At 38.9% G+C, this 9,551-nt stretch overlaps 4 protein-coding genes and 1 non-coding gene across 5 annotated transcripts; 4 read left to right on the top strand and 1 right to left on the bottom strand.

Moving 5' to 3' along the window:
• The first annotated feature begins 6 nt into the window (after positions 1 to 6).
• LOC130501839 (receptor-like protein kinase At5g59670) lies at positions 7 to 1,186 on the top strand. Its single transcript, XM_056996662.1, has 2 exons — positions 7 to 534; positions 635 to 1,186. The coding sequence occupies exons 1-2, from the start codon at positions 383 to 385 to the stop codon at positions 1,032 to 1,034; spliced, it is 552 nt and encodes a 183-aa protein (XP_056852642.1). The 5' UTR covers positions 7 to 382; the 3' UTR covers positions 1,035 to 1,186.
• A 537-nt stretch (positions 1,187 to 1,723) lies between these two features.
• Positions 1,724 to 2,281, top strand: LOC130501841 (histone H4). Its single transcript, XM_056996664.1, has one exon. The coding sequence runs from the start codon at positions 1,794 to 1,796 to the stop codon at positions 2,103 to 2,105; it is 312 nt and encodes a 103-aa protein (XP_056852644.1). The 5' UTR covers positions 1,724 to 1,793; the 3' UTR covers positions 2,106 to 2,281.
• Positions 2,282 to 2,982: 701 nt separating this feature from the next.
• On the top strand, positions 2,983 to 7,270 carry LOC108847801 (probable NOT transcription complex subunit VIP2). Its single transcript, XM_018621145.2, has 14 exons — positions 2,983 to 3,182; positions 3,616 to 3,690; positions 3,775 to 3,886; positions 3,983 to 4,155; positions 4,241 to 4,607; positions 5,016 to 5,210; positions 5,331 to 5,429; positions 5,684 to 5,772; positions 5,879 to 5,959; positions 6,039 to 6,452; positions 6,547 to 6,599; positions 6,686 to 6,727; positions 6,822 to 6,960; positions 7,050 to 7,270. The coding sequence occupies exons 2-14, from the start codon at positions 3,676 to 3,678 to the stop codon at positions 7,107 to 7,109; spliced, it is 1,839 nt and encodes a 612-aa protein (XP_018476647.1). The 5' UTR covers positions 2,983 to 3,182; positions 3,616 to 3,675; the 3' UTR covers positions 7,110 to 7,270.
• Positions 3,803 to 3,883, bottom strand: LOC130501846 (small nucleolar RNA snoR35). Its single transcript, XR_008939920.1, has one exon. It is a non-coding gene; the product is annotated as a small nucleolar RNA snoR35 (small nucleolar RNA).
• Positions 7,271 to 7,412: 142 nt separating the features above from the next.
• On the top strand, positions 7,413 to 8,486 carry LOC108847802 (18.1 kDa class I heat shock protein). Its single transcript, XM_018621146.2, has one exon. The coding sequence runs from the start codon at positions 7,816 to 7,818 to the stop codon at positions 8,296 to 8,298; it is 483 nt and encodes a 160-aa protein (XP_018476648.1). The 5' UTR covers positions 7,413 to 7,815; the 3' UTR covers positions 8,299 to 8,486.
• The last annotated feature ends 1,065 nt before the right edge of the window (positions 8,487 to 9,551 follow it).

Genomic DNA, 9,551 nt, shown 5'->3' with positions numbered 1-9,551 from the left:
CGGTTTTGGCGGAAAATTTTGATTTCTCGGTTTTGGCGGGAAAATCCAATTTCTCAATTTTTGCGGAAAACCCCGATTTTACAGTTTGTGCGATTTTACGATTTTGACAGAGAAAATTCAATTTCCCGATTTTGGCGAGAAAACCCGATTTCTCGGTTTTGGTAGAAAAACTCAATTTTTTTTTAACCCCTAGATTTTTTTTGTCCATTGGACAACCCATGTCCATGAAACCCAAAACCCGTAAAGACCATTTTTAAAATGGTCATCCATATTTTGTCCATTAATAACCCATGGAAAAAATGGGTGTGTCCATATTAATTCCATTTAAATATGGACGTGGACGACCAATGGACGACCCGCCCATTTGACACCTATACCACCGATGGTTCATAGAGACGTTAAAACTGCCAACATATTGTTGGATGCCAATTTTAAGGCTAAACTTGCTGATTTTGGACTCTCTAGATCTTTCCAAGGTGGAGGCGTATCTCAGGACACAGCAGTTGCTGGTACTATAGGATACCTTGATCCCGAGTAAGTATTACTAGTTTTGCCTTTTTGGTATACTTTGTTCTGAAACTTCATTTTCCTTCTTCGGTGGTTAAAAAGTATGTACTATGATATTGTCTTGCAGATATAACCATTCGGGTCGATTGGGTGAGAAGAGTGATGTCTATAGTTTCGGGATAGTATTGTTGGAGATGATCACAAACCAACCTGTGATTAATAATCAAACCTCTGGATATCCTCACATAACACAATGGGTTGGCTTTGAGCTTAACCGAGGTGATATTGTTGAGATTATGGATCCAAACCTTCACAAAGATTACGACTTTAATTCTGCATGGAGAGCTCTTGAGCTGGCAATGGTATGTGCAAATCCTTCTTCTTCTAAGAGACCAACCATGTCTCAGGTTATTCACGAGATAAAAGAGTGCATTGTGTGTGCAAAGTCGGGGATGAGTAAGAATCAAGGGTTAGAACCTCAAGAAATAACGAGCGCCGACACTTCCATGGTTCCCACTGCAAGATAGTTCTGAGTGTTGTCTTCTCTTATCACCCAAAACAGTAATATAGCTACATTTTAAGGAATGTTATTGTTCTGCATGTCCAGACAATATTCTCTGTTCTTTTGGTTTCTTCATGTGTCTTGAGTACCACAAAACAGGTCATGTTTCTGTGTTTACTCTTGAGTGTCACGCCTTGAAATTTGCAAGTGGCTAGTGCACTCAGCAAAAAAAAAATGAAAGCATGTAATATGTACTATATTGCTACATGAGCCACATTCCTTTTTTCTTTTGAGTGTCACGCAATGAAAATTCATAAGATGCTGATGATTAATTATTCTAATTTCAATCTTTGTGAAATGTCAACTAATGATACGGACCAAGTATAAGTTCTGGTTGCAACATGTAATTTATTAATCTCAGTGAACGCATATTAAAAAGTTCAAAAATTTTGGCGCAAAACTAGTTTTAACCTCTTAAAAAAATTGGCGCTTCATTAGCGTCACTCCTCGCGCCTCGTGTAAATGAAAAACGAATTCTGATTGGCTCATATTATCAACACGTAGATCACTAATATACACCGTTGATTAAAATAAATCGACGACTCACACATCTCCTCGTTGTATACACGGATCGACAATCTGAGCCGTTAGATCGATCTGATTTCCAAATTACAAGGCTCCTCGTATTTCCTATAAAATCGATTTTCCACATCTTGCCTCTGCACAATTCAACTCTAACTTCGATTCTTCTTCAGCACCAAACTTTCTCAATCGAAAAAAAAACATGTCGGGTCGTGGAAAGGGAGGAAAGGGTTTGGGGAAAGGAGGAGCCAAGCGTCACAGGAAGGTTCTGAGAGACAACATCCAAGGAATCACCAAGCCTGCGATTCGGAGGTTGGCTCGTAGAGGTGGAGTCAAGCGTATCAGTGGTCTCATCTACGAGGAGACGCGTGGCGTCCTCAAGATCTTTTTGGAGAACGTCATCCGCGACGCAGTCACTTACACCGAGCACGCTAGGAGGAAGACGGTGACCGCCATGGACGTCGTCTATGCTCTGAAGAGGCAGGGGAGGACTCTCTACGGTTTCGGCGGTTAAGGGTGTTTTCAGATCCGCGTTTGCGTTTCTGTGTTTCTTTTCTGGGAATTTCTAATCGAATTATGTTTTTCATTAGATGTTTGGGTACTGGCGTTTATGTGTTGCGGTAGCGTTTCGTTTTATGTGTAATTAGGCCTTTGATTAACAATGCAATGTCAATCCATGGTTAAGAAGTTTCTGGAGAAATATGATTAAAATTTATTTCCACAAAATCAATCTAATCGCTCTTCAAATTTTTATCACCTGCGAGAAGACTACGCACTGAATCACCTGAAAGATGATTAAATATGACTCTTCTTCTTCAAACCGCCCCTTTCTCACTAATTCACGTTAACGCTCGTGTCTCCGTTGTTGTTTCACTGAAAATTAGCCAAATAAGTAGACATCTAATTTTCATGTGAGCTGTTGTCTTCTAAAGTATTCTGGATCGTGATAACCAAAGCTTCCTTTGACAGAAGTACTCACATGAGTCTGATCGATCTCTGGTCACGTGTTAGACAGTTCAAACTCCGCAAGTGTAGCCATGAGTTCCTTGTCGAGCAATATGTTAAATGATGATAATCACATCCCTGCTGATCCAATGCACATCTCAAAACCGTTATTTCCAAATCAAGCTAGGAAGAGGGTGACTTTCTAGTGATGATGATCCCCCGAGACTGTCAAAAATAACTCGGAACAAAGCCTAACCCAAAAAAAAGACAGGGCATGTGGAAATGGGCCCAAACAATGGTCCGAACAAAGGCTTTTTTTTTTCTTACAGAAACTCTCTTGTCTGTTTTAGAGTTCTTATGTGGACCCCCTCCTGAAAAAGATATTATTATTTTTTTTCTCAAATCATTCGTCCCAAAAAAAAAATTTAATAATATATTGGGTTACCATAATTCTAAATCTTGCTAGTTCTCTTCCCTTCTCTACATCAGTTTTCGATTTAGGGTAGCGATCAAAATCTCGGCTTTTTTGCCGCACCATATAAATCTTTTGTTCCGATTCTCAAATCCATTTTCTTCGATTCATCACCCACTGTTCGCGAATCCCTCACTGCTACCCTCTCCCTCCTCATCCTCCTTTTTGTACTGTGTGAGTGTCTGTGAACATAAATCTCGCGATTCTTTAGGGTTTTCCTACTTCAATTTCCTTCTTTCACTATTCAAATTATCACATCGACCTAGCTCTTGTGTTACTCTGTCCCAGGAGTTCCTCTTCTGTTGATTGGTTTTTTTTTTTTTCTTTTTTGAAAATTGGATCCTTTGTCAATTTAGATAGTTTTACATTTTGTTTTCCCCGAAGCTTATTTCTTGTTTGCTGGCTGATTCATTTTATCTCCCAGTTGACATTAGCCGATTTGTTTATGTAGCTATACTCTGTAAAACTCTTCTGGTACTTGCACCATTGTAGTTTAAAAAGATCTATGTATTGTTTCATGTGCCAGTTTTATTTTGACTGTGAACTTTGTCAGTTCTGTCCCTTCCCAGGCTTTTTAACTTGTGTGTTTTTGTGTATTCATTTTCAGATTGTTTCTCGTTACCGAATGATCTTTTGTCTCGCGTGATTTCATTTCCAGCTCCTGCAAATGTCAAACCTTCATGTATACCTTCTTTTTCACAATTTTTATCTCATTTTGTTTAATCTTGTGCACCACTAATTCTTTCTTGTGTTGTTGCCTTTGCAGTCATCTCTCAATGCTTCAGCTTCCAATTTGCCAGATGGGTCCGGCAGATCTTTTCCTGGTTCCTATTCCGGACAGTCTGGTGCACCTTCTCCTGCTTTTCATCATTCTGGTGGTGTGTGATACTTACCTTGACACCTTTTTTTTTATATATTTTGCTCTGTACTGATGATTTCTTAAATCTGAACTTATGTTTTTTCTTTCGTTGCAGGGAATCTTCAGGGACTTCATACCCTTCATGGGAGTTATAACCTTCAAGGTACACTTTCGTCAAGAAACTCAAGTATGAATAGTATCCCATCTCCCGGTGTACAACAACAACCTAATGGGAGTTTTTCCAGTGGAAGATTTGCTTCCAGTAACCTCCCTGTTCCTCTCTCTCAGGTGCATCTTGGTTTAGTATTCTGTCCAAACATCAGCTCTTTTTTCTTAGTCTTTATCTGATATATTATCAATGGTTGTTCTGTAGTTGTCTCATAATAGCTCACATGGGCACTCGGGAATCCCAAATAGAGGAGGGATTAATGTTGGCAACCCTGGTTTTAGTAGTAACGTCAATGGAGGTGCTGGTTCTGTTCCTGGGATCCTCTCCACTTCTCCAGGACTTGGTAACCGGAGTAGTGTTCAGATGGGAATGTCCCAGCTATTGGGAAACGCTGGTCCTCGGATAACAACAAATTCGATGGGGAACATGGTTGGTGGAGGTAACTTGAGGAATATCAGCTCCGGTGGGTTGTCTCTTCCTGGTCTTTCGGCGTCTAGACTGATGGCCGGTAATAGCGGATCCGGATTAGGTGTTCAGGGACAGAACCGCATGATGGGTGGACTTCCTCAAGGTCTTTATGCTTTATCCACTTCTTTCCATTGTCTAATCAAGGAACTATGGAAGTCACTTTTTTTTTTTACTTTTATGTTTATGGGTCGTTGGTATAGTAACTAGGAAGTGCTGTTGATAAGTGAAATAATCATTTCTTAATAGCAACCTGAAATAATAACTGTTTGAGGAAGAAATCATATCACCAGTTTGGCATTTGGGCTTCTTTTTGCTTTTGTGTTCTATACTTTTTGAGACTATGAGTATAGGTAGAGTTTCAGCTCACATACTCTGGGATTGTATGGAGTTTGTAAGACGAGTTTGTTTATTTTACACTTGACAATCTTATTTACGTGAGTATGCAATAAGCTAGCGCAGCTGCTGTATGTAGAGATAGTAAAAATCTGACTGCAAAATTTTAATGGTACAGGATCTCAGGTCATGTCTATGCTGGGGAATTCCTACCATACTGGTGGCGGCCAACTTTCGCAGAACCATCTTCAGTCAGTTAACAATATGATGCTCGGTGATCACTCTAACGACAGTTCACTTTTTGACATCAATAACGATTTCCCCCAGCTGACAAGTCGTCCTGGTTCTGCTGGTGGCACTCAAGGACAACTCGGTAGTCAGTTTAGCTGAAGATATTTTAAAATTCTTATACTTAATATGATTTAAGTCTTGGAAAAAAAGTATTTTCATTTCATGTTTTGTTCACTTATACTCTTTGTGGTGGTGTTTCTAGGTTCTTTGAGGAAACAAGGTTTAGGAGTCCCACTTGCGCAACAAAATCAGGAGTTCCGCATTCAAAATGAGGACTTCCCAGCCCTACCTGGATATAAAGGTGCTGGTCTTTTAATGTCAAAAAGTTTTTCTATTGTTAAAAGTTCCTCCCATGTGCTATTCACCAGAGTTTCAATAAAGCGCATTTCCAGATGCTCTAAATGCTTAGGAAGTTCATGAAATTCCTTTACTGCTTTTATTTTTTATAGCTTGTTGCATCAGAAAGATTCCAAGATGTTCCCGACGCATGTGTTTCAAAATGCTATAAGCTAAACCTGCTATATATCATTCACAAGCGTAATAGATTTTTCGCAGGTGGTAGCTCTGATTATCCAATGGACATGCATCAGAAAGAACAACTCCATGACAATGCTATGTCAATGATGCACTCCCAAAACTTTCCTGTAAGCTTTAAACTGTTTCGTTATTAGGAAAATGTTCTCCCGTTTTTTCCAATTGATGTGGTTACATTATGGGGTAATATGTGTTTTTGATATTGTAACTATGCAGATGGGTAGATCTGGTGGTTTCAACTTGGGGGAAACATATTCATCACATCGTCCACAACAACAGCCACAACATACTTCCTCTGTAAGTGGCAGCTTCTCGTATCCTTATCTGAAATTCAAGCATTGCATATCTCATATATAATTGTTATTTTTGATACCAGACTGGTGGGCTACAAGGTCTTGGCTTGAGACCTCTAAACTCTCCCAATCCAGTTTCAAGCAACGGTTACGACCAGCTTATTCAGCAGTATCAGCAGCAGAGACAAAACCAATCCCAGTTTCCTGTGCAACAAATGTCATCCATGAACCAGTTTAGAGATTCTGAGTTGAAATCGGCTCAGGCGGAGGCAGATCCTTTCTGCTTGCTTGGCTTGCTAGAGGTACTAAACGGGAGCAACCCTGAGCTTACCTCTCTTGCTCTTGGCATCGACTTAACGACGCTAGGGTTGGATTTGAATTCAACTGGGAAACTTTACAAGACCTTTGCTTCCCCTTGGACCAATGAACCGGCAAAGACTGAGGTCGAGTTCACGGTACCAAGTTGTTACTACGCAACACCACCTCCACCTCTAACGGTAAGTGGTCTCTTATCTTGTGAGTTGCACCACCAACTATGCATTATTTCATTCCTTTTTCTCTAATATATGTTATCATTTTCGTTGGTTGTAGAGAGCTAGTTTCAAAAGGTTCTCCTATGAGTTATTGTTCTACACATTTTACAGGTTTGTTAAGAGATCTGTATTCAACATCTTTATGAATCTTTTTGTTTCAATCTAACACATTGATTTGGTTCTAATTATTTTTCCAGTATGCCAAAAGACGAAGCACAGTTATACGCAGCAGATGAACTGTATGTTTTTTTGTATTTCTCTACCAACAATCTTTTGATTATTCATTTACTTCGCTCTCTTGGGATGAGGCTTTGGTTGATTGATATCTTGCAGTTATGAAAGAGGTTGGTTTTACCACAAGGAACTCAGATTATGGTTCTTCAGAGTTGGGGAGCCTTTGGTAAGAACAGCTGCATATGAAAGAGGAACATACGAGTGCCTGGATCCAAACTCGTTCAAAACAGTCAGAAAGGTAAGTCGAAAAAATTGTATATCTTGATGCTTGGATTTGCATTGTAATTAGTCTGTAATGTTTCGTTTTGGGGGATATGATTATTGCAGGAACATTTTGTTGTCCAGTACGAGCACATGGAAAAGAGACCAAGCTTGCTGCAGCATTGAGACTTCAAGTAGGTTTGTTCAATTATTAGCATCTTTACAATGTAAAGCTTTGTTATCTTTTTTTCTTTCTTCTGTTTCATGCAAGCTCCAATTATTTAGGATTTCAACAATTTTCAATTTTCAACCGCAGATGACTGCCATATAAAGATTATATTTTAATTTCCTTCTTCTTTTTCAGTGTCTTTTCATAAATGGATATTTTAGTCTCTTGACCAAGCATGCAGGAACGGGTAAATAATTTGGTTATCAATCAATCGAATAAACATGATGGGTCACTGTTATCAGAAAGTTTTGGGGAGTATAATTTGGGTCGTAAGCAAAATACTATTCAAGATTGGTGGTCATAATCAAGAAGGCCATCTTCACTGAGCCCGTATCACAAAGGGAGATATGATACCCAGAGAACAGAAAAAACAACACGTCGTTTATGTGTTTGAACCAAGGAATGCATGTCGTCTCGTGTCAACGACCGAAACTTCCTGAAATGCCAAGAAAACTCTGGTCACTTTATAGACTCTAGACAATAAGCGAAGGTTTTAGAAAAAGTGCACTTTCTAATTCAAGAAACTCGAAGAACGTTCTCTCTTCATCCTCCACTGCCCTATATATATCGACCCTCCATCCGATCTAAAACATCAGATCAAAGATAAAAAGAAAGCAAGAATCAAGACCAAGCAAAAGTAAACTCGCTCAAGAAACAACAACAATGTCTCTTGTTCCAAGCCTTTTCGGAGGACGCAGATCAAACGTTTTCGATCCGTTCTCACTAGACGCATGGGATCCTTTTGAAGGGTTCTTCACTCCTTCCGCGTTAGCAAACGCATCTGGTGCAACCGCTCGTGACATTGCAGCGTTTTCAAACGCGAGAGTGGACTGGAAGGAGACGCCGGAGGCACACGTGTTCAAAGCGGATATGCCGGGGCTGAAAAAAGAAGAAGTGAAGGTGGAGGTTGAAGACAAGAACATACTTCAGATCAGCGGGGAGAGGAGCAAGGAGAACGAGGAGAAGAACGACAAGTGGCACCGTGTGGAGAGGGCAAGCGGGAAGTTTATGAGGAGGTTTAAGTTGCCCGAGAATGCCAAGATGGAGGAGGTGAAGGCGACGATGGAGAACGGTGTGCTTACTGTTACGGTGCCGAAAGCGCCTGAGAAGAAGCCTGAAGTCAAGTCTATTGATATCTCTGGCTAAGCCATTGGGGAGGAAGATGAATGATTAATTGAAGATTTGGTGTGTGGGATAATAAAGCGTGTTTGGTTTTAAAGTTTGTGTGCTCTTTTGGTTTGTTATGCTGTGAAATTGTGGCTTTTCTGATACCGTGAATGTAAAAGATGCTATATTACTATGAATAAACGAACATCTCTATGAGTTCAAGAAAAAAAAAGAGTTCCAGAAAAGAAAAAAAAACGAACATTTCTATAATCATGGTTGAATGACATTGTTAGTAAAGATGGGCTCATGATGTAAGTAGTTGTTCAAGCTGATAGACAGAAAACTTAGAAAACTGGAGGACCCATTATCACCTTTTGCAGTGGCGGACTTAGAACTTGATTTGATCAGGAGCAGAACTATGAAATATTGTCTGAGCTTTTATATATAACTTTGAAATTTTAACAAGATAACCAAAATTACAAATTTATGGGGGATAACTTTCCCACCCACACTCCATGTAGATCAGGAATGAAAAACGTACCAACTAAACAAAACAAGTAAGACACCCATAAGCACTTACTAGTGAATTCAAGATCTTCAGCCCTCCTCCTAGTATGTTTTTAATTTGTTAGGAGGGTTTTCCTGGTCAAATCTTGATTAATCTTATAAGATCCATATAATCCAACCTTTTTTGTCATTATTTCAAAATGAACTAGTATTAATTGAAACAACAAATACAGTCATCTATCTCACTTTAAAGCATTTTTTAGGAGTAATCTTTCTAGTAATGTAGTGACTTATATTGTGTTTGAATTCTGAAATTTTTAATATTTTGTTCCAATTTTTTTTGTGCATTGGCTTAACTCATTTTTGATGTTTTCGGAAGGTTTTGTGGTGTACCCTTACCCACCACTTTTTCTAAACTATCAAAGTAAACACCTAGTGCATGGCAAAAAGATGTTAAAATATAGTTGAATATAAAACGAAGCATTTAAAACACTATATAAACTTAATATCCGCATGGGTTTATTGGACTCCAACAACAACTCCATAATCTAGACTGTTTTAAGCTTTAAAACCAGTGAATCATATCAAAGAAATCAAAAGTTGTTCCATTAATGTTACATGAGCTATCATTTGGCAGAGTCACCAAAATGCATTTTCCTAATCAAGATATTCTTCTAGCTTTAGCTATTTTTATTCATCACAGTTAAAGAATGGAGACTGGACTGTGATTTTGTTATGTAGGTTAAAAATGCCTATAATTGTCTAACTAATTCATGATTTTTTTT

The sequence above is a fragment of the Raphanus sativus genome, unplaced genomic scaffold, assembly GCF_000801105.2.
Source record: "Raphanus sativus cultivar WK10039 unplaced genomic scaffold, ASM80110v3 Scaffold0309, whole genome shotgun sequence".
Taxonomy (NCBI): Eukaryota; Viridiplantae; Streptophyta; class Magnoliopsida; order Brassicales; family Brassicaceae; genus Raphanus; species Raphanus sativus.
This window is presented reverse-complemented; position numbering and strand designations above follow the sequence as displayed.

What these genes read in the sequence shown, in the direction of transcription:
- LOC130501839 (XM_056996662.1), top strand. Translation starts at nt 383, where the DNA reads ATGGTTCATAGAGACGTTAAAACTGCCAACATATTGTTGGATGCCAAT. An exon ending in ATAGGATACCTTGATCCCGA is followed by an intron (nt 535 to 634) that starts GTAAGTATTACT and finishes ATTGTCTTGCAG; the next exon opens with ATATAACCATTCGGGTCGAT.
- LOC130501841 (XM_056996664.1), top strand. Translation starts at nt 1,794, where the DNA reads ATGTCGGGTCGTGGAAAGGGAGGAAAGGGTTTGGGGAAAGGAGGAGCC.
- LOC108847801 (XM_018621145.2), top strand. An exon ending in TGCTTTTCATCATTCTGGTG is followed by an intron (nt 3,887 to 3,982) that starts GTGTGTGATACT and finishes CTTTCGTTGCAG; the next exon opens with GGAATCTTCAGGGACTTCAT. An exon ending in CGTTCAAAACAGTCAGAAAG is followed by an intron (nt 6,961 to 7,049) that starts GTAAGTCGAAAA and finishes TGATTATTGCAG; the next exon opens with GAACATTTTGTTGTCCAGTA.
- LOC108847802 (XM_018621146.2), top strand. Translation starts at nt 7,816, where the DNA reads ATGTCTCTTGTTCCAAGCCTTTTCGGAGGACGCAGATCAAACGTTTTC.